The sequence below is a fragment of the Sturnus vulgaris genome, chromosome 11 (genome assembly GCF_052056855.1).
Source record: "Sturnus vulgaris isolate bStuVul1 chromosome 11, bStuVul1.hap1, whole genome shotgun sequence".
Lineage (NCBI taxonomy): Eukaryota > Metazoa > Chordata > Aves > Passeriformes > Sturnidae > Sturnus > Sturnus vulgaris.
The window spans coordinates 13,529,099-13,556,610 of NC_142253.1; the positions used below are offsets into that span (position 1 = coordinate 13,529,099).

General features: G+C 39.5%; 1 protein-coding gene across 4 annotated transcripts in view; it reads right to left on the minus strand.

Moving 5' to 3' along the window:
- CACNA2D3 (calcium voltage-gated channel auxiliary subunit alpha2delta 3) overlaps positions 1-7,189 on the minus strand; it is a 386,281-nt gene extending 379,092 nt beyond the window's left edge. For 2 of the 4 annotated variants that reach the window (XR_015806076.1, XM_088171533.1), the window contains exons 1-2: positions 6,354-7,189; positions 5,676-5,757 (exon numbers count right to left, since the gene is read on the minus strand). Coding sequence is in view for 2 of the 4 variants with exons in the window: in XM_088171533.1 (XP_088027659.1) it covers positions 5,676-5,757; positions 6,354-6,472 (201 nt within the window). In the remaining 2 variants the exon portion in view is untranslated. The remainder of the gene's footprint in view (positions 1-5,675; positions 5,758-6,353) is intronic. The other 2 variants (XR_015806075.1, XM_088171532.1) reach the window with 1 other exon arrangement.
- Between the last annotated feature and the right edge of the window lie 20,323 nt (positions 7,190-27,512).

Below are 27,512 nucleotides of genomic sequence, written 5' to 3' on the forward strand. Positions count from 1 at the left end.
GAATTTACTAAAGCCATCTCATATTCCTCTTACACACTAACAATAGACTTTTTTACATTCAATAATACAAATAAGAGGATCACACTCTGCTTGCAAAATCCAGAAAGACACAGAGTACACTGCAAAATAGAGAGTGCTGAAGGAAGCAAAACATGAATTCAGCACGGCTTTCCTCTTAGACCAAGTGAAATCTAAAACATGATGTTTGATATTCAAGCTGATTTCACTACATTTAAAAACCATTACCAACAACAAAAAACATCATTACTCCTGCCATAACATTCAAAGAGGAAAGTAGAAATCACAGATGATTCAAGGTGCAGATCTAACTTTACAGAAAAGAAATTTTCCAACACCGCCAGAAAAGGCAGAACTTACTACAAAAAAAAAGAAGGCCAAGTTTTTTTGTTATGGAGAAAGAGAGAAGAAAGTATTCAAGTTTGAAAAGATTAATCCTTTTCTCTATAGATCAACATACTCCCTGAAAATTAGCATGGAATCCACCAGGTTTTCCCACCAAATACATTAGTAGCATAACAATGTGTTTGGGTTTTTTTATTCTTAAAAAAATTAAAACATCTATCCAGAAGAATTTACATCTTTATGTCTGCAGATAACATTAAATACTTAAAGAACACTGAAATATTCTGTACCTAGTTTGGCATGGAGAATAATCTTGTCATTCATGTAGCCCAAAGATCTGTAGGAATTAAAAAGGGATGGAGATTCAAGCTCTGAAAGTTCCAAAACATCACTCACATTAATCATCAGAATTACACTGGTTTAAGATTCTCAGATGTATATTTCTTTTATTTTCTAGGGTTTGATTTCAAATCAGGGCTAGGAGACATTTTACATAAACCAGATTTCAAGAGTCTAAATTATAACGAATTAACTCAGTTCTTGGTAAACTCTACACCATTTACCAGGCTGGTGGGGTTTTGAATTTGGGCTTTGGGGTAGGTGTCAGGTTTGGTTGTTGGGGAGAACGGGCCTGTTGCTGTTGGTTTGGTTTTTTTGCAGGGGGTGGTGGTATTTCCTTTGATGAGGTTATTTGTATCTTTTGATTTGCAGCCGTATCTCTACAGATTTTATTGATAATTTTTCCCTATTTTTGATTTTTAAAAATACATTATTTTTATTGTTTTTGAATTGCTCAATTGGCAGAAGTTTAAGTTGACATATAAAATACAAAAAGTTGGTCCATGCCTATCCTTTAACCTGCATGTCTCAGTCCTACTTGACCCTTCCTCCAACGTAGCAGTTGCAGTGTCTTGAGCAAAGAAACAGCCTACAAAAACCAAAACCAACACAAGGCTGAATAAAAGAAAAGCAATTAATGTCAAGATGATTGCACTACATTTGCCTAAGAATTTAAGTCACTATTATACAATTTAAACTAAAGATAGATGTACTGTATGAATCAGTTCCACTGATTGAATGCTAATTGATCTAAATGCCCCCGTTTATTAATTTCCCACTGACATTTCCACAGCTGCAAGAAACTACCAAGATACAGCATCCCATCCTAGTCAGGGAGATAAAATGCAATCCTGCATCTTTAAAAACAGGAATGCTCTCCTGACTGAAAAACCTGCTCTGAGAAAACAAGGACTTGAGAACTCCCAACACGATGAAGGATTTGTTGAAAGGAGCAGGCAGATGCAGACTCCAGCCTGCTTCAGACCAAGGCAGGCAGTGCTTACATAACACTGAGGGCTCCAGCAGACAACTTACATAAGGAAAAATCTAAGGGAGCTTTAAACAAGCTTCTGGTCAGGAAAGAACTGTGGTGGAAGGACTAAGAAATTAAGGGTATTTTCAGCTGGAAACCATTCCTACGTTTGCAATAAATAATATTGAAGATTCAGGAGGAAATGAAGAATTATGAAAGCCCAGAATATCTTTTAAAAAAGAGTAGTCTCATCAAAAGGAACCTCAGAAAGCATAGACTACGCTGCACTTTCACACAATCAGATACTGCACTGATTTAAGAGCCTTACTGTATAACAACAGCATTCCCCAAAGCCTGTTTTCCAAAACTCTAATTGCAGCAGCTGAAGTGAGAGTATATTCCTGGCACCTAACCCTCGTTTTGCATCCCATATTTGAGGCCTGGCTTTGCCAGTGGACTACACTCTCAGTGTACAGGACCCACTAAGCACAGCGTTTACAAAAGAAAAAAAATCTAAAATGTCAGGATTCAAATAAGGCAGATGCCTTTTGACAGTCTAAGGAAAAAAAACAACACCTAAGAGAGAATTTAAATTAATTCTTAGGCCCCAGTAGTATCTGCTAAGTAGGTGAAGAGTATGAACATCTCTACAGCATCAAGGAGCCTTTCCAAATCTATATGACAACGGTAGAACCTCCAGAAAGCAGACAAATTAGGAACGATACAGTCCAATACAGTTTGCTTCTGGATGTTTTCTTGTACACTTAATGGTGTTCCATGTCTTTGAAAACAAGAAGTATAACATTTATTAAGTGCTAATTTCACCTCATCATAGTTTCTGAAATGACTTACTGAACTATTATTTTCCAAGCAATTTGAAGCATCTGTATTTCATCTAAAGTCAGTTTTGGGAAAATTCATATATCCTAGATACTTCTAGGAGGCATAACAAAATACTTGGATAAGATTATCATAATGACACAAAATAATGAAACGTTCAATTAAGATATGGGAAGCAGTGGATTTTTAAAAAATACTCTCAAAAAGCAACCAAAATATTCTTAACACATCTTTTAAAAGCTCAGGAGGACATCAGTGCTGGTCACCTATTTCATGTTCACAGTACAGCAAGACCTTAAGAACTGCAATAACTCCAACAATATTCACAACTGTAAACTGGCAAAAAAATTCTATAATGGGTACCTCACATGAATTAATTTGCTCAATGAAATTTTAGAGTGGGTGAAATGACTCAATGTACAAAACATTTGGGCAGTAGAGACTGTCAATCACGACTGTGAGCGCATCCCTTTGAAAGCAGCACTCAGTGTGTGTGCTGACAAAATGAATCAAGTAACCTTTACATTAATTTTTCATTTAGCAAGCCTGTATTAAGCTAAATGGCACTCCAAAGCAGTTGACAGTTGAGGAATCTATACTGTCCAGATCCATAATCATAAACACATTTTATATCTTCACTTGTTTAAGGATGCTTAATTCATAATCAGGAAATGTGGGCTCCTCTGGTAATATCAGAAGCCTCACTGCTTCTAAAAGGGGAATCTTGACTTTAAAATGACATGGATTCTGATCACCCAGAGCTCACAGTAAATACCAAATATATTCTTGATGCCTGGCTAGTGGGGAGGGAGGGGGTGGAAAAAAAAGGCATTTGTACTTAGAGCCCTCCTGTGCTATCACCTCCTTAACTGTTGTGACAACCTCTGTCACTGACTTTGCAGGTTGAAAATACTTGCAGACCTTGAAGTTTGGTATGTTTCTATTCACACATGCTTACAAAAGAAATGCATTTTATAACAATATAAAAAAGTACATGCTAAAGTCATCTGTCATCCAGGCTCATTTGCCACAACCAGCACCAGGATACAGCAAGCTTAAATGGACAGAGACATTTTGGACTTCTAAATAAAAGAAGAAGAAGCAGATATCTTATAAAAACTACTGTAACCAGAAGGAAAATAAAAATAACAAAACCAATAGAGCATGTGACAGAGGAATAAAAATGCTCTAAATACCTGTCAAACCTCCGTTTTGTCTTACCTCTCTCATTAAATAATGAAATATAAGAAAGAAAAACAAGATAGCTTGGAAAGAACATACACTGTCCACCTTCAAAACAGGAGCAGAGACTGGCTAGTGAAACAGAAAGGATGCTGATGGAAAGGTAAAATGAATAGCTTCCAATTACCTACAATTACAACAACCAATAGGAAGCAATCTTGCTACTTCAGAGGGAAAAAATACATTACAGAAGGGATGACAGCAGCATCTACTATGAGGAAAGGAAGGAGGATTAAGGATTCCATACTGATTCTTTGTGGATTTTAGCATGATTGCCACACACGGTACATTCCATGTTCTTCCAGCAAATGTTGGGCTCAGTACTGGGTAGGTTTCATTTCTAAAGCCATTTTTGCACAAAAATGGCTGCGCATGGAACAGCTCCAAAGTTAAATAAAGATACTTGTTTGTCATGGCCCAATTTAAAAAAAAAAATAAAGCTTTTTAATAAAACTTGATTAAAAACTAATCAAAACTGAAAGCTCCATCTGCTTTATGAATTTAAGGTGTTCATAAAAACATAGACAATGTAACACTACACAGACTTTAAAGAATGTGAGCTGAAAGTATAATAAATATTGAGTGTCTAGATTTTCATAATAAAATGAAAGTTTGCCCAACATACTGAAGTGAAGCCATTTAAAGGCCTTGAAAGGCAGTAAGAGACCGCAAATATTTTTGTTCTTAATAGCTCTGTATTTTCGCTTAGTGAAATTGATGTTTTACAGTCCTGGGTATACAAATCTGAAAAGGCAAGCTGCTAAAGAACTCATATGTCTTTAGTAATTACTAAAGCCAGTTGCTTTCATTTTAAAGGATAGCACAAGCTTTTTATTTCAGCTGCTACACGTACTGTTATATAATTTCACACATATATAAGCCTTTAGAAATAAATGCTACAAGCTCAAGGAATAATTTCCTTCACAATCAGACAAAAAATAAAATTAGTGTTACTCAGAACTAAAAATCATGTCTACAAGAAAAGAAAATCAGCAGAAATTTAATATATGGGTTGAATGACTGTTTTTGATCAGTGAATGTCTCAATGTTTTTCCATTTACATACTTCATTTTGAGAATCACATGTTAAATGCCCCAAAATAGCAGTCTCAATCTAACATATTCCTCTTAGTCTCTTTTTTTTTGCAACTGTTGTAAAAATAAACTGTCCACAACACCAAAGTTTCCTACAGATTGCATATTTAAATTATGACAGACTCTTTGATATATACCTAATACTCAAATCTGCTTTTTCATTATCCTCTGCCCCAATTATAGACTTGTACCAATTTCTCAAGTTTTTGCTATACTTCACTACCTTATTACCCAGCTGTGCAGCTGAGCAAGAAGATAACCACATTCATTCCTCTTATCTGTAATGATGTAATACATCTTAGCACTGGGTTGAGATGATTGGGGGAATAATGGGATTGTAAAAACTGCAGAGATGACAAACAACAGTGCAGCCGCCTTCTCCTGATACAGTGCATTGTGTACATACAGCCCAGGGTGAAAATAACACAATATGCACTAATTCTGCTCCTTGAATGAAGTTAACATTTTTCATAAGAAACAGCTGTTTCTGCACAGAAACATCCTCATCATCACAATGCAGCAACCAAACCAAACACCCGCAACCTGGGCTGAAGCCTAGCCTACAAGAAATAAGTGCTGGAGTTCACTTTCCAATGGAAAAAAAAAAAAAAAAAAGTCATCCAAACAGAAAAATATCAGGTTAAGCAAGGACTCTACAGACAGTGCAGTGCAATGCAAAGAGTCATCAGGGACTAGTATGCAATACAAAAATAGATCTTGGACAAAAGCACGTACTGCACTGCTTTCCTGTTCATTTAAAAAATTAAATCTGCCTCCATTTTCTCTCTTAAAACCTTCCTTATTACAACCAAAGAAATCCTTACCTTCTGGAGGAGCTGGGAACCTGAGTATTTGGCTGCAATAGATTTGATCTCTCCACCAAATGCTGAGGCCCAGAGCTTTACACTGTGAAGAAAAAAAGAGACAGGAAGAAATGTAATACACATGTCATAGCAAGCAACAGAGACTGTAACAGCTTCAGCTGCACTCGGAAGGATCTGAGCAATTTTGCATTAGAGAGCTCACTGAGGAACCTGAGCACAGCAAAAGATCAGTGAAGCTGTACAAGTATAAGCACAAACTAGACCCCGTGCTAAGGTAAGGCCTCTGGTATGAAACTACCAACCTGAACAACTAAAATTTAAGGAATTAACTTGTTCAGAAACATGCTTTGGCACAATATCCATCGAAAGGAAAACAGCAGATAAAATGGCAAAACAGTTCTGAATGATAAATTTTCACATGAGAGAGTTAACAGCATCAATTTCAGTAAATGCAAGCACTTAAAACTCAGTGGCCACATACTCCACTAACACATGCTCCTACAATAAAATCAAAGTAGTGCCAAGCGCCTTGGAGACAACCACTTTAAATACAGCTGACAGAGGAGCAAAGGTGCCCTGGAACAGTCAAATATCTGCAATACAAAAACAGGAGCACTTCAGCAGCCAAGTTCTCATCCTTGAACGTGGTCCTGAGAGGAAAAGCATGAAAGCACTTACACTGACAAGGGGATCTGCTGCTCCGATCCAACCACATCCACTAAGGCTGTGTTAAAAGCTGTCCAGAAGATAAAGCAAAAGCCCCCAAAAGCCCGAAGAAGATTCAGGTTCTCTGGCATTGTGCCTCTCTGTGCCTGGAAAGCTTTGGGGAAATTCAAGTGAAGCTGAGTTCAGCAGCAGTGGGGTTTTGCTTCTAAAAGCTTCTTTTCCCCCACTCTTACCCTCTTCCACTAGAAGGGGACACTGGAAAAGAAAAATTCACAGCTCCATCCTCATTCCTCCAAAGAATGACCCTCTCTGTGTAATGGAAGGAGCGGACCAGAAGCGAAGCTCTAATGACTTGAAAACTATTGTGTCCCTGGTAACAGCAAAGCGTTTTCCAGCACTACTGCAGCCACTTGCATGTAGTTCTTTACAACTCCGCAGTCAGCAGTGTGCTGAAGTTACTTCAGTGACCTACTGCTGCTCCAAAGTGCCCTTAGCAGCAAGAAAGCAGACTATTGATTCCAACTGGGGAGGCTGTCTTCTTGCAATTACTGCTCACTTTGCAAATGGAAAGCTGCCTAGAGTTCTCCTTTCCCTCGCCGATAACCTCCAGCCTTCATCCCGGATGAAGCCAGGCAGTGCACTGGTTCAGTGGAGCAGGAGCAGCAGCCTTTTAACGGGATAGCGCCGACACAGAGAGGCAGGCACAGGAGGAGCTGGACCAGAGGGAGGGCACGGCAAAAGCAGAGAAAGTCTGGAGCAGCTGAAAGTGCAATTGAGCCCTTCCAGGAAGGCGAGAAGAGAGCGCTGCACATTGCCGAGGGCTGAGCTTGGGAGGGCTCGGCAGGGCTGGCAGGGGCGGGGGCGTGGGGCCGTGCACACCCACCGGGGAGCGATTCGGGCAGGGCACGGCTGCGTGACAAGCACCTGTCTGTCACCCAGCCCGGAGAGGCGAGGCTGGCCGGAGCTGGGCGCCGGGCGGCGGGGACGGGAGCATCCCGGCGGGGATGGGAGCAGCCCGGCTCCGGGGATGGGAGCAGCCCGGCTCCGGGGATGGGAGCAGCCCGGCGGTGCCTGCCCGGGCAGCGGCGCCCGGAGCATCGCCCGGCAGCGGCGGCGGCTGCACGGAGCGAGCCCCGGCTCTCGGTCGGGCTCGCACATTTAATCGAGTCGCAGGGAGCGCGTCCTTGGGCATAAAGGCACGTTTGCTGCTTCCTCCCACGGCGGAGCACTGCAGCAAGTCACTCTCCGAGAGCTCGGGACCAGCAAAGGCTTATGAATGAAAAGAAATGCAGCATAAGTAAATCAATGCGGGCTGACTCCAGCCTATGAATAAATTATTAATTTGTGCTCATAGAAGAATCCTCTTGATACAGCAAATATAGGATTACAAGCTCCTCCACTGAGAGAGCAGCATACGGAGCAGGAGGGATTGGTCCAGGTATTTTTGTTGTTGTTGCATTTTAAAATCTACCCTCCCTCCTTTTGCTTTTATTCCTCTCCCTCTGCTTTTTTCTCACCTTCTTCTCCACTAAATGTGCAGACTTAAAATAGCAACTGAACTTTAACGTAAACAAGTATGGCAAGACCATGATCTGAGCATGGGCTGAGTCATCCTTGCATCCTACAATATAGCTCCAATGTCCGCTCCAGAATTCTAGTTTCTTCCCTCTGTAGTTAGAATTAACACAAAATATTCACTCTGCCTTTGTACACTGCTCTTATCTTAACATTTTCTGTCTTGAAGCTCGAGATGTAGTACCTGTATTTCTTTCCACATTAACATCTCTAAGAGCACTGAACGGTTTGCTTTAAATATCAAAACCTCTATTCAATACCTAGCTGACAAAAGCTTCCTGCTTTCTCAGAAGAAAGGAGAAGTTTAAAGATAGCAAGACTAACAGGGGAACTGTGCAGAACAGAGTAGCACAGCACCCTGCAACTTTCACCACCCACCAGCCTTCCCCACCAGGAATAGTAAATAGATCACATTTCTCTCTGTACTAGTACCTTCGTATGAAGGCACTAAAGAAAAAAAATTCTTAAAAGGAACACTTATTTTGTCTATTACTGAACCATTTTGGAAGTCCTGTTATCTGTGCTGCTACTGTGGGTTTCCTAAGCAGTGTTTTAAACATCCTGCCATCCTGTTTTAAGCATCCTGGTGCCATGTCACCAGGTGTTCAGCTTACCTACAGGCAGAAATGTAAAAATGCACATGGCTGACTAACAGTATATAATCAATTATGTGCTCCTTTGAACATATTACATAAACAACAGTATCTTTCCGAAGCCAGGAATGAAACAGACATGGTTGATTGACTCAATGCTTGTGCTGTTTACTTCTTTTTACGTGCTAAATACTGTCAGGCAGTAAATTCATAACCTCATTTTGTGAGATTCAAACAGTTCTTAATGTTAACAAAGATCCTTATCTGCTTTAAGCCAACACAGTGCCCTGATGACAAGTAATAGTTACTTTCATTTTTGAAAGCATTACTGGAAGCCCTAGAAACTTTTGGAAAGTACACAAAATGCCTTGGTTCAAGAGGCCAGCAAAATTTAACATAGATTTAACCCATTACTAATTATTGGGAAGAGAAGATGATAAAGTCATTAATCAAACCTTGACTTTACATTTACATACATTTATCATACATTCAATACTATATCAGACCTACAGTTTATGCATCTGGTGCGTGTAAAACTAGGCACTCACATTTGTTTTAATACAAAAATTTTATTTCTACTATTGCTACTCTAAGAAACTAAGTTCACTTGAAAAGAAATTTTTGCTTGAAAGAACAAGCTTCTTCTGTGTTAATAAACACTTGTGTACCACAGAGTGGTTTCAGCACCCTTCATTAATGTACACTGGGTATGTCCATGCAGGAAATCAGCTCCTCCCGACCATTCAGTGAATGGGAGCAAGGCTGAGCCATAACACTCACAGACCACTACAGGTGACAGCACAATCTGTCTGCAGCTGTGTCCTGGCCTGACCACTACTGACTATTCCTGCTATGCAGATCACTGCAGTCATCACACCACATTCAAAATTCGTGTTAGCATTTCCCCCATGTTGTTCCCATCAGGAAGCAGAAACTTTCCCTAAGCGAGTTTGCATAATGAAGGACCAAGGAAAACACAGGAAAAAGAAGTGGTAAGTTCTGCTGAAGAGTTTCAGTCCTTTTTACTGGGGATAGAGCAATGTGTTTCATTATTTGCTACAGCCTTGTGATGTCCTGGAGCAAAGGCAGAAGAAAGCCAAGTAATGAATTTATCTTTTAGAAGTAATGTGGCATTTCTGTCATGTCCTTATGCTGTTATAGACAACTGCTGAATCTGGAATAATTTCTGGTCCCACTAGGAAAGTGTATGCACAGATAACTGACCAGAAAAGGAAAGCATTTATGCCCATAGCAAATATATGCTCTGAAACCAAAGTGCATCTCAGCAGAAAGTGCAGGTAAGTTCCTTACATGCCACTGGTCTCTGAAGTAGAGATCCCCACACAAGTGTATTGAGTTGCATCTCCCTGCTCCTGGCCTCCCATTTTTAAGAGATTTAAAAAATGGCAACTAATTTTCTGCTGTGTCCTTGGTGATCAAGCACAATGGTGCATTTCAGTATCTCACAGAAAATGAAAGAAGCTGTTTTCCCCATGAAAGCAGAAATAAAACTTGGATATGTGACTCAAATGTTGTAACAGAAAGTCAGACAGGGGCAGAGAAACTTGATGAATCCCCAAAGGTTTTTCAGAGGAACCACATTCAAGAAAATAACCAAGGGACTGGAGGAAAAACAAAAAATAATCAAACCAACCCACAAATAAACAAACAAAAAAATCCAGGTTAAGGGGAATATGAGATATGGCACAAAGGCTGAAGCAGAGACTAAAGACTAAGGTAAAGCCCCATATATGAATACACATAAAAACTACTTGATGAATTAATCCCATTGCTCTTTTCTTCTACTTCCAGGTATATTTACACTTATGAAAGGGTGCTGAAACAGGGTCACAACTGCATCATCAGCACGTCCTTTGAGGTCTCTGATTAGACACGTATCAAACCCTAATAAAAGTCAATCGAGAGACATACAGAGAAGAGAACATATGGTGCAGGGGAGAAGGGTAGGAGGAAATTATATAATTAACACAAATGTTTATTGTATTTCTTTTTTCAGATGCTTATCTACAATGAGTTCTAAACAGAAGTGATAAATGCAAAAGGCTGAAATACTAAAAGGCTTGCTGAAGATGTAAGCCACCTCCACTGGAAATTAATATTTAAAAAAGAATACAAGAAAGGAAATACGTCAGTTTATCTATATTCCACATATATTAGAAGGTACAGATACTGCAAAAATGGAAAAGCTGTAACTACTCTGCGTGGTATGGTGTTAATACTTGCTTTGTGCTACATCCTTCTAAATACTAAGATTATAATCCCCAGATGTGTTCTCTACAGTGAATATTTTTTTTATTTAACTGACTAAATTGTCCATTCTCTCTCTTGTTTGAAATACTTCATTTTAAAAAAAATCTCCCTTAAGTAGAGGCAGTGGGAGACTAAAAAGGGAAAAAGAGAAAGGATATGAATTCACCTCATACAGTAAACAATTTAATATAATGTCCCATAGTGAAAAGTCTTCCAGCCTTTAGCAACTCTATGAAACTTCCCCTTCTATGCAAGCACAATGTTTCACATGCACTTACTCGTGGAAAATAGAAACAGCCTAAGTAGAGGGATAACAAAAGTTAACTCAGCTTGGCGGAGCTTGAGACTGTCAGATGAAAGGCAAAATCTGAAGGTTCTGAATTTATTATTTGGAAAGAGCCCAGTAGTGGAAGCACTCATCAAGTAGTGTTTGCCTGCTGTGAGAACACAGGCTCGCTTGTTTCAAGTGATCTGTACATCTGAGGAAGAGCAGGAGACTGCACATGAGGCCTATTCTGGAGAGGCTAAACATGTATTCCTAGAATTTTATGGAGGTCTCATGTGTATAAATCTGAGTGTTCCACTGTTGTGGGAATGCCACGTTATTGACTGATCCCAACCCACTTACAACAAAGATTGAGGTCAAGCAGCATTACTCACTGGTTTAAATGCACACAACTTCACAAAACGGGCATGAGCTAGTGTTTCAGAGAAATAAAATTCCTGCAGAAATTCTGAACCACATTAGTATTTTTTATTTGCGACTTTACACTATTATCCTCTTGTTTGTGTATATTGTTCAGGTCAAATCTAGCACTGGTATTTCATCCATGAGAGCATTAAGAGCATACAGAGCCAATGTTTACACATATCCTATCATTTACATGACTAGAAATACAAATCTCTAAAGATGTCTAAAAATACTAATATACAATCCTAATTAGTATGTTGGGAGTACAGCATTTCAGGTTACTGTCACGTTATCTTTAGCACACTTCAACACCCAATAAACCTCACAGTTTGCCATAAGCCCCCAAGGAATGTGTGGTTAATTTTGCTTCCACAAAGACTAAGATCAGCTGGCTTTTGAATCTCCACAAGGAGTTAAAATGCAAAAGAGCAAAGCATTATCACATCCCAGCCTATGAGAGCTCACACTGCATGGCAAGCTAGAATGCTTTAAGCTAATTATGTTTATAGCTACCCAAATCCAATTTCAGCAGTCCACTGTAGCTCTAGTCTGTTACTGCCATTTTACATAAGCTTCATTTATTTTGAATTTTCAACTATTAAGACAAAGTCTGCCTTTGGTTTCTTTCAAGTGTTTCACGCTGGGAAATGAACTCTTCTCTAAGCAAATAAACTATTTTTTAACTTCCAAAGCTGGTGCTAGGTTGTAAATGTTAATGCTTTCAATGAATTTGAAATACCTGCAAACTGAAGATAGGGCTTAAAAATGAGAAACTGTAATTAAGAGCTCTGATTTAATGGACAGAATGCTATGGAAACAAACCTATCTAGCATTCTTTCCCTGACAATAAAAAAAAGAAAAGACTAGAGGTCACAGCATATCTAAGTGTGAATCTATTACTGTCTCTACACTCTATAGACATGACCAGGGGTTCATTCTAAAGGCCTGTGAATGTTGCCCCCCACACCTTACAGATTCCTCAGAGCCACTGGAAGGGACCCTTGTTGCAGCTCTAAGTACAGACGTCAAGGGTTAGGAAATGCATTGCCTTTCCTTCAGACCTTGGCAGGGTTGGTGACACAAACACCGAGTGCCAAAAATGATGTATTCGAGGGCGGAGGGAGGAGCAACAGTCCTGAGCAGCCACTGTCACAGGGGCACCTTCTGCAGCAGGACATGAAGTGACATCTCTGGACCCACTGTCATCACGGAGGTCACAGTTCCAACCTCTCAGCTGAAAGCAACCTGCGAACTTCACACTGGCATGCAATTATTTTCAAAATAACATTCTTATTGCCAAGTGGAAAATATGACATGGCTTTTAATCCGAGAAACAGTGCCATGTCAAGTAATTGCACAGAGCCATAAGGTACTTCAGAGCCCATCATTCTGTCACTCTCCAATTCCTACATCACAAGTGTGAATTTTGTGGTGGGAATGTGACTTTTATGAAGTCTTGACTAAACTTCCAGTTTCTTGATCTGATATTCACCACATTTCTGCTTCTTGATGTAACAGAATATGAATTTTGTATAATTCCATGGCAGCAGTTGCTAACCTGTGATCTACTCCTGTTCTATCACTTCGTTGGGCCCTTTTCATTTATTGTGAACATTGACTGATCCTGAAAAATCAAAGGTATCTCAAAAGGAATGTTATCTCAAATTGGAAATAATATGTATTAAAAAGTAAGGCACGGTGGTAATGAATTCCATTAAATTGTTGCATAAGGAAAAATCGTACATATTAACAGAATAAAGTGTCCTGTGAAGTTATTAGACTTACATATCTGATCTCAATTGCAGAGAAAGGCCACCAGGAGCTATCAAAACACCAAGACAATAAGACAGTTTCTTATTCTGGGATTTCAAATTCTGGCTTGTGTATAATGCTCAAATTCTACTTCAGTAATATAATTTGACATTACATATCATGGAAAATTCACACCTGCAGAAGAATAGCAGATTTATAGATTTGTGGGTTTTTAAAATATATTAAGGCATGGTTATACTTAAAAGATGCAAAGTAAAAGCAAAATTGATACCCATAAATATACTAATAAGTGTTAGGTAAAATATTTGCCAGAGCATGCATTTCTATTTTACGGGCTGTTAATCCATCACAGTGTCACTAACACTGCAACAGACACACTCAGACTGCTGTGCTTATTACTTTTTAATGCATCACTCCATTTTAAACATTAATACTAACAAGTTCAGGCTATAATATAGTCATCCTTCCTATCCATAAAAACAAAAGGAAAAAATCACTGCCCAAATGCCAGTTTATACTAGAATTTTACTTATAAGCACGCAATACTAGATAGATTTTCGAAAAATACAGAAAAAAAAGAAGAAAAGTTCTGAGTCAAACTTATCACATTTTTCTCACCCCAATATGTTGTGGTTTTGAAGTGTGGGGTTTGGTGGGAGGTGGTTTGGTTCAGGGGTTTTTTATGCTGTGAAAACACTTTTGCTTAATCTTCAATTGGGACCGATAAAGCAGATTTAGATAATGGATTCAAATGCAGTGATTGAGCAAAGGCCAGTGACACCACCCCTTAATCCAAAGGGGATGTTTTCTTGTATGTGCCATTTATCAATGGCCTCAAAAATAAGAATAAAAAGCTTGTGTAGTTCTCAGCCTCCACATCTCAGCCATTACTAGAAATAACTGTCTCCATTTCAATGGTGGATGAACTTCTTAACTTTCCTTAAACTGGTAATTTTTTTTAATTAGCTGAGGGCTGCTGAGAAAAAAAGCAATAGGCTATCTTGTCAACACTCACAAAAAAGACAGACAAGAAGAACATAAGAAAGACATCAGACCCCAAGAGCTTCTCCTGAGCATTATACAACCTGATACATCATTTGGCACTTGTAAACTAAGGCTCCCTATTTTTCCTCCAATACATTTATTCCCCCACCATTCTGTTTTCCACTGCTGTGTGTTTCTATTTTCAGTTCTCCCCTTTATCTATTGCAAGTCCCACTTTTCCAAACCACAGAAAGGTACTGCCCATTTTCTCACAAAAAACACATCAAATTCTCTAAACAGTTTTCCAACTACTTGGATCCCCTTAAATTCCATGCTTCCATCCTCTATAAATCTAGTGAGGGCTATTTCATCCTAGATACCCTTCCAGTTCCTACAAGCTTCTCGAAAAGACACAGCCATCTAAATCACAGCCTGTGCCCAGTTCTCTCTCAAATTACCATCAACCTGAACTGCAAAAGCTGCTCAGTCTCCAGAACAGGAGGTGCCAGAACTCCATGAAAAGCCTTCTGAAGTGATGCCCTGTGCTCCTGTGACACCTGCCTCATAATCGGGGATACAGCCACAAGCCCCTGAAGGCACCACTGCCATCCATCACCCACGAGCCCTGAGCCACTCACCAGTGCCCTGCTGATTCCCTGGGCTGTTACTTCTCCCCAGGGAATCTCCAGCTGAGGTGTCATCTACTCACACTGCTTAAAATCCTCCTCCCAAGCAGCTGTTCCAGGAAGCTCCTTACCTTATTTCAAGCTTTAAAATCTAAAGTCAAACCTTTTTTCAGTTATGAAAAGAAAGCAATGCTATGATGTTTTTGTTACCAAGGAAAACTGCAACCATTCAATGGCACTTCTTTCTGACAGTTTTGTCCTGGTAGTCGGTAGTCTGGTAGGTTTGCTGAACCAAACTAATTACTCCCAGGCAAAGCAAGACAGTCATAACACACAGCTGAGAAACTGTGGAGCTCTGAAGAGATAAGCTCTCCCAAACTGAGTAAATAAAAAGCTTCAGTTTCCCCAGACAACATTTAGTTACTCTGGATACAATCAGTACATGCCCAGTCTTTAACCTTCAGGTGCAGAGAGTCAACTACATCCTTCAGCCAAGCTGAACTCCTTCCCAGCACCCTGGCTAACATCTGATCCCACAGCCTGCTGGCAGCGAGAGGCAGATCTCACTACAGCCAACACTTCAAGGAGCACTTTTTAGAGCAGCACGTACACATTTCTTGAAGCAGTAAGACCAGGAAACTGCAGTAGTTGAAGACAACACATGTCATCTTTCTGGGCATCTTGCCTTAGCTGAGAGAGCTAAGAGCACCCAGAGAGTCGGTGTTATGCATTTTGAAGATTGCACATGAAGTGACTAAAGGTTTACTTTAAAAAAATGGAGTGCCCCAATTGCCCTTTTTCACCACAACTGGCACACTCTGCACCCCCCAGCATCCTGCCACCCCCATCCTGAGACTGGAATATAGTAGAGCACAGGCTGTTCAAGCATACAAATTGCCAACGGGGAAAAGTAATAATCTCAAGGCTTGCATCATTTCACAGTCGAGTTGTTTGAAGACAGGCTAGCCATTACATAGAGCAGCTGTGTTATCTGGCTTTTCCTTTCATTCACTTATAGACTTGAGCTGCTTTTCTAAGTATGTTAAAACTATTTCCCTCATTAACAGTTTTTGTTCAGTATGCAGGGAATTCAGCTACAGCAGAGACACACAAAGGCTTCCGTTCTGTACACGTCGATATTTTAGGGACATTGTTAGATGGGAAGCCTGTCAGGGCCCTACAGTATCGGCTGGAACTCACTGGACACGACAGAAAGATCTGTCTTCTCAAACTGGGACAACCTTTTTGTCACTGAGCTGACCAACACGACTGCATCCTGGTGTTAGCAGTCAATGTAAGGATCAAAGACTCTCCCCTCTGTTTCCAAAACAGAATAACACAACAGAAATAAAATATAAGCTTTTCACACATTCAGGTATTTTTGCACAGAAACAAAGGGCATTCCACATTATTCCAAACAAAAAGATTCATAAAAAACCCGCTGCAATCTGAGGCGTAAGAGTTGCCAGCTCCTTTTTTCATTTGAATGGGTTTTTTCTACATGTCAGAATGCAAAACGTAGGCAGAAATCTGCAGTTAATATAAGATGGGATTTAAAGCCATATTTTCAGGAAAAAATAATATCAGGTTAACAGGGATATATATCTTTCAGTTCTTTAATATTTCATTTGTGATGATCCTTTACCAACAGAAGATCTGTTCCTGTTTTTCACACTAGAATGCTCTTCTACTATTGTATTCAAATAGTTGTTGTTATCTCTATACCACTACTAACAACACAAGTCCAGGGAGAGAAATATTTAAAATAAACCCAATAAATTTAGAATTTATGAAGAAGTTTCCTATGTTTTAGACATTTTCTCCAATACTACCACAAGCAATGGTGCCTCTAGACCTCAATTTCTCCTCTTCTCCATCACATCCTCTTAACCCTCCTATCTCTTTCCCTTTATTTAGGGGTCTATGTTTCTTTCCTTTTAAATTCCACCCTCGTTCCCCTCTATGACGTAGATGCTTAATAAATAATAACAATACAGTTAGCACACCAAACAGCCTTTCCCCTTTCAGTAGTAGGCAGCAAGATGTTTGTACAGTCAGGATTGTTCTCTCCAATTCAAGTTAGACTAAGTTATAACAAAATGTTCTAAATTGCAGGTTTAGAAGCCTCCTTCCTGATGGACATTGTTACATTGTTTTAAAAAACAGCATTCTATGTAGGAGAAAAATATTCTGCAAAATCCATTACTACCCCATAAAAGTCTCATACAGAGGTATTTACATAATGAACTGCAATTACTCACATTATATTTATCTAGTGAAGAATGAACCCATTGTGTGCAGTGGAACGTGTCTGTTCTGCACTAATGCCCGCACAGAGGAAGTTACCTGGTGAAATAACACATCAATCACGGGTTAACACCGAGCCTGCACCCGTGTAATGCCATTTCCAGTTCATTAAAGGAAACCAGCTGCAGGATCTGCCATTGTGCCAGGCTGTCAAGGCTCAGCAAGAGGTTAGGAGGAGATGTGCACTGAGCTTGAGAGTTGTTTGTTGTGGGCAGGGAAACCCTTTGTGTTGGGAGTGCTGTGACAATGATCATCACAATGTTTACAGCTCATGCACACACTAAAACTGCCTTCACTGGAGCAGAGCCCTCAGCTCCTGGCTAACAGGCATAATGGTATTATATATAATATTATATAAATAACACCACAGAGAGTTGCAATGTACCAACACAGGTATTGAAGTTCTGGAGTCACAGAGCAGGTCAGGCTAGAAGTGACCACAGTGGTTCAACCCCCCTGCTCAAGCAGGGTTATCCTAGAGCACAAAGTCCTCAAGCTGAATCCTGCCAGAAGAAATTCTTTTCTTTGCTGACACCACAAACCTGCATATGCATTTTAAACTTTAATGAAACTTTGACAGACAAAAAGTCTGCTGTACTTACTGAGTTCAGAGTTCACAGGCTAAGTAAGGCTGGCTGAGCCTTCTGTTGGTAAGCATGCAACATTCAAAAATGCCTACAAAAACAGCCAGCAAACTGGGGCTTGATTTCTGGATCAGGAGGAATTTGATCAATTTTTGCACATACCTGAGCATTGTCAGTTTCAGGTATGCACATTTTTACTACATCTTGGACTTCTAATAGTACATTCATACCTAAAATATCATGCACTGGGGAGTACTTGCAGATTAGATATCATTTACTCTGTACCACACTTTTAATCCTTTCTGCTCAAAATCAAATATTGGGAAACTATATAACCCCTACATTTGACTTGTCAGAATGGGACTGTTCTTAAGAGCTCCAGCACAACAGCAATCATCCCCTGCTAGACTGAAAAAAAAAAAAAAAACACAAACGCAGGTATGGTTAGACTTTTTGTAACATTTCTTAATTCTACTCCTCAATATTAGCAAAGTCCATCGTTTAGGACTATTTTCCTTTATGATGGTGTTTTAAAATGACATGATCTTTGCATGGTTGCTGTGTGAGTGCAGCAGGTCTCCACAACATATAAAGACTCCTGCTGTGCTAAAGCAAGAGTCTGTCTCCTTGCATTTCCTTTAACAGCTGTATTCAACTGCTGCTCCAGCATTTCACAGGCCACTTCAGAGGCATGTGGGGTGGAGGAGAGGATAAGAGGCAGAGAGACAAGTTAAACACCTGTTTTAGTCCAAAGAAAAGTGGAGTTCCTGCAGCTGCAGACAGGGAATTTTAAACTCAGAAACTTAGTCTGTTGGTTGTATGTACAAATGCATCACCCAAAATTAAAATAGAAAAGCATTACTGCAGCAACAATTTCAAAAAATTAAAATACATCAGAATCACATTCTCAAATCCCCTGCACACACAAGATAAACAGCTTCAACTCATCAGTCTTCTTTTCCCTTGCTGCCTCTTTTTCAGGGATTAAGAGTCAGCTTTAAAATTTAACTTACAGATAAGCACTTGTCTACCAAAATAAAAGTTCATTTTTGTTCTTAATACCTACAGTTGAAAAAAAAAATCCATTTTTCTCAAAAAACACCCAACAAAGTAAATCACAATTTTGCATGATAATAAGATGAGCAAATAGCTCAGCTCTTTTTTTTTCCCCTAAAGTGGCATTAGCTCTGTTTCAGAGTTCTGTTTCAGGAGTTTAAGCTCATGCCTGACACATTCTAGCCTATTGCAATGCTCCCTCCCCAACTCCTAAGCCATGGCCTTAGTGCAGAGTAATGTGAAAAGGGGATTTCAGTAACTTAAACTTTCAGTGTTCTGCATTTGCCCAGCCCCGTTCAAAATCACTCAGTTACTGTATATGTACAGGTTGACACAAAGTAATTCCAGCACTTGATTATTTCAGTTGTTTGCATCCCACTGAACATTGCAAGGAGGGAAAAGAAGACACGAGGCTAAAACCAAAAAGGATCCACTGCTAAACACATCCAAGAAGTGGGGAGTGAACGTGCATCCTGTCTCTCAGTGCTGTTGGCAGGCCTGCCATCAATCAGAAAATTGAAGATTACTTCCAGCAAAAGAGGATTTTTGTACCACCCCTTTGAGCCTCATCACCAGGGTCCCTTTGTACATGGATCCTCTCCAACAAAGACAGTAAGAAGCTGGGGCAGAAAAATGAAGTTCATCTGCACTGTGTCACACACAAGTGACACCCAAGAGTTTATACCTTCAGAGACACGTGAAATTTCTGAGACAGTAAGACACGTTTTATGAAAATGTAAAGAATGGGTTGGTTTAAGTCTGCAGTTTAACTATGCATGGAACTAGTACACAACAGTGAGAACAAGGACTAGGTGTTTGTTTTTAGCAAACAGAATTGCACTTTATGGTTTGGACTAGAGTTAAAGTGCAATTACTGCACACAGGAGTAAGAGCCAGAAGTAATTCATTATTATGGGTCTAAAATAACACTGACAAAGCATATAAGAAGTTTTTCATTGCATGTATACAGGATGGCACATAAAAACTTGACAAAAAACGGAACTGCAGGCAGATATGTACTCTCAGCATCAGCAGGTGGCATTAGCAGAGCATATTTTACATGTTTCTTTGCTGAAGCCTTAGGCTACTTTAAAAAAAAACTTGGCAACTATGAGTTAATTCAATTGTAAAGTGGCAAACAGTGGTACTAGTAAGAGTTACACACCCACAGGAGACAAATCAAATGTGTCAGTCTCTAAGGGAGCAGGCTGGTAAACCTTCAAATCAAGAAAATCCTATTACTTACAAGTCAGGAATATGCTGTGCTTTCCCGTTTCAACAGCTGAGTCCCTTCAGACTGGAATTATTCTAGAATGAGACTACAGAAGATATAGAATAACCTCTCAGTTCATGTTAAATATGTGAACCAGAAGTGCCAGATCAATACACAGCTACTTAGGGCAAACATATTATTGTGTGAGCAGGGGTTCACATATCAATAGAAAAGAAATATTATTTAAAACTTGTGAGGATTTGAAGCCACCAACTGGAAGGATCTTTTCTGCTGGAAAACTTGCCATTACAAAGTAAAAATCCAAGAAGAACAGCCAGCTAAGAAAAGTAATTTGATTATTTTTGACAGATTTCAGATTTTATTCTGTGCCCTGTCATTATACTTGCTCTGTAATTATTGAGATATTAGTACAGTCTCCCAGGACTTGCCTAGAAAGATTAGGTTATTCTTTCTTCAAACTACCTGTATTTCAAACTTTGGGACTGAAGACTCAGAAAGAGAATGCATGCTTTATAGATGTTTTCACGCCTATTCTGGGAGTGAATTAGAAAAAGAAAATGCTGTACAAAGTAGGAAAATCCTGTTAAACACAGGAACAGTGCAGTGCACACCCGTGTTCCAGCCAGCACCCATCCTACTGCACAGTACATCCACTAATGCATGGAGAGACCAGTAACTCACAGGATCTAGAGAGGCACCTCAGCCTGTTCCCTGACCATCCCCCCCTCCCAGCATGGAAAAAAAAAATTTTAAAAGGAAAAAAAATTATACCATATGAAGCTTTTGGGAAAGGGCATTCAAGTCTCCAGGATACGAATTCGCCCGTTAAACATCACTGCCTCCATGCCAAGTGCCCATCTGTGCTACAGGCTGGGTTGGAGAGCTGTGTCTGGCTTTTGTTTGTGAAAATCTCTTTCCTGATGGTGTATACTGGGCAGATTAAGAAATATTTACTAGGCTGGTTCCCCAACAAAATCCCCACCACTAGGCACTGAAGAGAAATAGAGTTCAACCCTTTACAGCAAATTCCTCATGCACAGAGAATCCAACCTGCCAGGACTGAGGAAAATTAACTGACACAGAGCAACAGCAGCTCTCAGGATCCAGCACCAGCTAAACTTCACTGAAAAGCTTTCTGCCAGGGTAAGTCCATATCATGACCTGGCTCAGCACACTGCACAAGACATGCTCAAAGTCTTGGTTTTGACTAAACCGACTACATAATTCCTACCAGATTTCCTACTTCTCAGAGCTCAGATTGTTTTATTAACCCCTGGATCCATCACTCATCTTTTGGTGCAAGATTCCTCTCTGTTTTTCCTATATGCTACCTAAGTTATCATGAAATAATTTGACTACACTTGATTACCTACCCTGTTGTTCATTTTTTCCTGCTGTACAATGTGGTTTTCCCTTTTCTGCTGAGATGATGTGTTCAGAGAATACATTTGGAAAATTAAGCAGTATTTTGAAAAAGCTTTGATCTATTATCATTTGCATGCTCCTCCCTATTTCAGTCTGGTTTAGATCTTCTCTGTTTACTACAGCTACAAAAAAACCCAGCCCGCAAACCTCCACCCAACACACACTGAGCTCCTTGCAGATTATTTAACTACCAAGCTGTTAGCTTCACATGCTATACTGGGAAAATTCCTTCTAAAACATAAAACACAAAATCCATTATATACTTCTAACAACCTGTAAAGATTCTCTCATTCACTGTAAGTCTTGCAAACAGTCACAAGCAAAAAATATTACACTGCAAGACCTTTAGAAATCTGCTGGTTATAAGCATAGCTTGTAAATCAGATTCTTCCTACAAAATGAGCAAGCCAAAGGGGGGAAGCACAGATTATTTGACACCAGCTTGTTGTGGTTTTAAGGGTATAGAGGTAGTTTGTGCTTTCCACATATAATGTTCATTCCAAAACTTGCCATTTTGTGGACTCTGGAAAACTTTATTAAAATATATAATGATAGAATTTTTATTAAAAAAACCCAAGCTAGAACTATAAACTGTATCTCCATGTTACTGGAAGCTGCTGAACAAAGATACTCAAAAGGACCTGCAGCTACTGTAACCATAATCCATTTCTATTTCTGGAGTCTGCCTCAACATTCCCCTTGCTTTATTAGAAGTAAAGGTAGAGAAAAGCCCTAGCCTCATACTAGATGAGGCCAGCTTTTGTACAAACAGTAAATATTTATCAAAAATACTTAACAGGACTAAGTGACTTCTTTTCCCAGACACATTTTCACAGGAACAAAGCACAATTCGATCATCAAACTGTCTCCAAGGTAAAGTACTCAAGCAACACTTCAAATACTACAGAGAAACCCAGAAGAAATTGAAAACAAAACACAAGAATCTCTGCTGCTTTTAATAAAGAATAATTTACCATTAAAAAGTCTTTCTAACAATGACTTCTAGAGTTGTTTAAACCTAGATACCACAAACCTGTGTTTAATAGTCATTAACTCTTCACTTCTGCTCAAGAACAACCTGCTTACATCTGCCAACACATCAGCCAGGCAATTTGCTCAGCTTTGTCCGTGCCTTTTCCACACCACACAGATAACTCTGCTCTTTTTGAGTAAGGCATCAAACTTCTGGCCATGCAACCGTGCCCCAGTTTTGCAGGAGACTGTGGGGAAATGCCAGCCAGGGTGCCCCAGGAGTGTGCTTTGATGGCAGCCTGGTAAGAGCAGCACAGCAGCAACCAGAACAGCTCAGGTCATTCCTGCATTCTCAAGACAATTTACACAAATTCAGTTTATTCCCCATGGGGACACCACTTATTCTAGTAAGAACAAGAAGTGCAGGTGACAACGCATCTGAATGGCCAACAGTAGTGGTGGGATAGAATTTAAACAAGTTAACAAGAGGATATGTAGGGCCAATAAGATGTTAAGAGATGCTGAACAGCAGCTCACTTGAAGGCGTCATCCCCTCCCACAGATGCTCAGTTGATCTTTCTGAATAAACAGATAATTATTTTGTTATTCTCTCAGCAAAAGAGCTTAAATAATTATTGTAGTAGAGACATCACTGAGAGCCCAAAGCTTTGAGCCCCAGCACAGAGGTGAGCAGCAGATTCAGGGCTTTCTCTTGGCTAATCAAAGTCACTGCTTCAACCCAACCCCCATGATTTCTTCTGGGGAACAATGGCCAAGGTTGCTTGGCAGAGTGTTCTGGAGAGTGTCATCCAGAACATCAATCAATGTCATCATAAAGGTCAGAGTCTCCACATGCCAAGGCCCAGAAATTTTCCATTTCACTGATAAGCCTTCTTTCATATCCCAAAAAGGAGTTTCAACTAAAGAAACAAAGAATTTATCTGCCAAAATACCTTCCCAAATTATGCTGTAAGTACTTCCTCAGTTATTCCTTTCCACTTTCTCTGTGAATTTAAGGAAGTATTTTAAAAAACCCTCCAAACAACAACAACAAAAGTCTCACAGCTGTCACCTGACCACTCTTAGTCCCCAAACATAACCAAGAGCATTTATGGGAAGTTCAAGTACAGAAATTATTTTGAGAAAGCCTCAATAGGAGAAGAGAAAATAGAGTTATTAAAAAGGCTTGGGAGCTACAATCACCATTTGAAATACTCATTACCTTACATTTACATTGTGTATGCTTGGCACTTCATTCCAGAATTTCTCTTCAAATCTCTGCTAACCAAAATACAGAAAGTGGACAGACCCACAGCTGTTTTCTAGTGGCAAGTGACAGGACCCAAGGGAATGGCCTGAAACTGTGTCAGGGGAGTTTAGGTTGGATATTGGAGAAAGTTTCTTAACCCAGAGGGTGGTTGGGCACTGGAACAGGCTCCCCAGGGCAGTGGTCACAGCACCAAGCCTGAAAAAGCTCAAGCAGCATTTGGGAAATACACTCAGGCACACGGTGTGACCCTTGGGGATGGTTCTGTGCAGGGCCAGGAGCTGGACACAAGGATCCTTGTGGGTCCCTTCCAACTCAGCATATTCTGTGATTCTAAAAGATTTTTCTGGTCCTGGACAAACCTCTTTGTAGATATTCTATCTGAAGTTTCCAGCATATAAAGAAAATCTAGATTGAAGTGAGTTTTGATTGGTTTTTTTTTTTAAGTTCAGATAAACATTTCTAAATATACCCTAATTATTTTTTCTTGTAGAAAAATGAATGCAAAAAGCCTCACAGGATGCTCATGGAAAGAGTTGACAAGGGAAGAAAAATGTCTGAGGCTTTAAGGTTCACACTTCCATCATGATGAAAACAAAGACCTACCTTTTACTCAAAGAAGGTTCACATAGCATAGACAGGTGACATGCAGGAGGAGCCAGAGCTGTGGAAGTGACACCAAAGGTAAAAATGAAAGTAAAATCAGAAATCACTTTTATGAGTGTTCATATCCATCAATGGCATGAAAAAGAACCTTTATTACTATTTCAGTGAACAGAAAATGTCTGGTGGTCTCACAAATAAAACATCCTGCAAGTCTTGGAAAGCATTCACAGAAAATATATTAATAAGACAGATAATCTATGTACCTGAATCCTGCCATGAAAATTCTAGTGCTATCTACAGGAGGTTTTTAGCTTCTTCAGACCAGATTCCAAAATGTTGTCCAAGCACCTAAAAATAGAGTTAGACATCTGCTAGAGTTTTCAAAAGCATCTAGCACTTCAGATGCCTGACTTGGTGAGAACTGGCTACAATTGCTTCCCACTCCAAACCAGCAGCCAGCATCCCCAACCCAACAGAGTAATAATTCCTATTCAATTCCTCTTAGGTGTTACATAAAAACAGTAACAGGCTCTAAATATCCATTCCCAAACAATACACTGGCATCAATGAAAGTGGTTTGTATTTTCAAAACACATGTGGACAGCCCCAGCCACAAACTGTAGCAGCCTGACAGGCCTGCATGTCCTGTACACCCTGTACCCACATAATGCAGAAAATACATTTATTCACTCTTATGTCTTAGACAAGTAGCTGAGTCAGCATGTGAGATGTTCCCAGAGCATGTAATGACAGAACTATTACCTTGCTACAGTGAGTCAGCTTTGTGTGTTACCAGGACCAGCCTCTGAAGGCTCTAAAGACTTGATTCTTGATCCTATACTCAAATTTTGATTGCAAGACGTACCAATAATGCATTAGTTTTAGCTAAATATTAACTGGAACATTAAAAAAAAAAGTTTACCACAACCCAAGAAACAGATCTTCCACAAATTTTATTATTTTATTTTTTTTAATCAATATTTTATTGTTTGGCAGGAGAACATATCTTTGCTACTTTGACCCCCTGGGGTCTTCTTTTGTTTCTTACCACACCATCATGTACAGAAATGTTCTCCAAATTCAAAAGCTATTCTACATATTCCCACTATAGACTTTTTTTACCCTACTTTTTTCCAAAAGAGCTGCCACTGATCACTATCAGATGTAGGTAGTGGAGCAGAAGCTGCACTGCTCCAGTCAGAGATGACAATTTCTAGGTCAGCATTTTCACTAAAGGGAGTAAGTAAAATGAGATTGAAATACCAGACAGCAGCTATTTATACTTTACACCAACCTGTACAGAAGTAGTGCATCTAACTTAATTATTTATTGCAGCCTTACAATAAAGATGAGGAGAAAGCAATTGTGCCTAGATTTGACTACATTCAGAATAATTTTGCATTGCTGCTTCTTTGACTCTTTAAAAGCATTTGCTACTAGTCTCCTCCCTCCCCCTTTTTCTATCATCTTTATGGAAGACTAAAAAGAAGGTTGGAAAAACAAAGTCTAAAAATAGAAAAAGCAGACCTTGAATGCTCTAGCATTACTTGGAAAATGGAGTGTTGTATTCTGCTACAGGAGATAGCACTTCAAATTTGAAAGGTCAGCTGCAAAGCTTGGCTTCAAAAGCAACTCACAATCACAACATCAGAGAGCAGGAATAACTATTCCTGGGCCAGAAATGAGCACAGAATCCTGGAGATGATTGTTTTCAGGTAAAACTGATGACAGAGCCAACTATCTCCTGATGCAGCCCTGCCCATGGTTAGTGGGACACTATAAAGTCCCATTTCTCTGAAGACAGGGAAATGCACGAAGGAGCAGGAGGCATTGTCACACCCTGTGCTGACACCTCTCCTGTGACAGCTGCCAGCTCCTGACACCACTCAGCACCCAGGGCTTCCTCTCCCAACCAATTCATGTTGTTATCCTTCCTACAACCCATTCCATCCTCAAAGTCCTCATTTGCTTCATGCATATCATAAATGGTAAATACAGGATCTAAAACATCGACCAGATGTTCAAGATTAATCCCTTTCCCCTCTGCAATTGTTCTCAGTAAGACTTAGCTCAAACTTAGTGGCAGATATGGAAATTGTATCATTTTTCTTCAATGAAACTCAGACTGTAGGTCTGATCGATTTTTTTCCTTCCCCAGTAGGAGTTAGACATAAAACATTCACAGCATATTTAGACAAATGTGTTCATATTTATCTAATACAATGTTTGTTTATATAGGAAGTAAGCCTAGCATAGTAGACAGCCCTTGTCCTTTGGAGAGGAATGGTGAATCTATCTCCACTCACCTAATGTTGGTTAGATAATCACTGTTGATTTATTAACATTCTGCCACTAAGTTTTAATGCGGAGGAAAACAGTAGCCCTACAGTGACTGAAAATTCTTTTCTATTATGATACAGTCTGCTGAAGCCAATAGGTATCTTTAGTGGTCTTACTGATAGCATGACATTACTCTGCAAAGCCACACATTTCCCTTCCCCCTCCTCTCTCATGTTGTTTCATTTGATGGAAGGATCAAAGCCATCAAGTCATTTTTTCACCCCAACTCAATCAGGCAAGTAGCTCTTTGAAGTGATATTTTTTCTTCCTTATTTTTCTTTTTTTTTATCTCTTCATTAGGAAGACTCTTTCCAAAAACAGTCTGACATTCTGAAGATTCAGAATGTTAATTCTACAACAGGTGTGACATGTCTCCAAAAGCAATGCTCTGATGGTTTATTTATGGGCTTTACTCTTTCTTTTCACTTAAGAAGAGACCTTGAATATGTTTTCATATGTCCAACATATATTTAGAAACTTTAAAGGCAGCACCCATTCATCAAAAACATGAAAACTAAAGACAAGAGTTCAAATAAATCTGAAAAGCCATTTGTGGCTGCAGCTTAAGGCTGTCATGGAAAGAAGTATATCAAAATATCTCCATTAATGATTGCCTTGCAAGTGCTGGGAAGTTGAAAGCCTGTTACTAACGTTCTTTTCTCTAATGGGAATTCGAACTACTGTGCAAAAGAAGGTGAATAAGAAGAGATGAAGGCAAAAAAAAAAAAAATTTAAAATGATTTAATTTCAGAAGTCAAGAAACATGGCACTTTGTTCAGCAACACAAAAGAAACACCACCATTTTCTCCTGACCCTTGATAACACAAAGCAGGAATCATCCAAAGCAGCAGGAGCCAGAAAATTCAG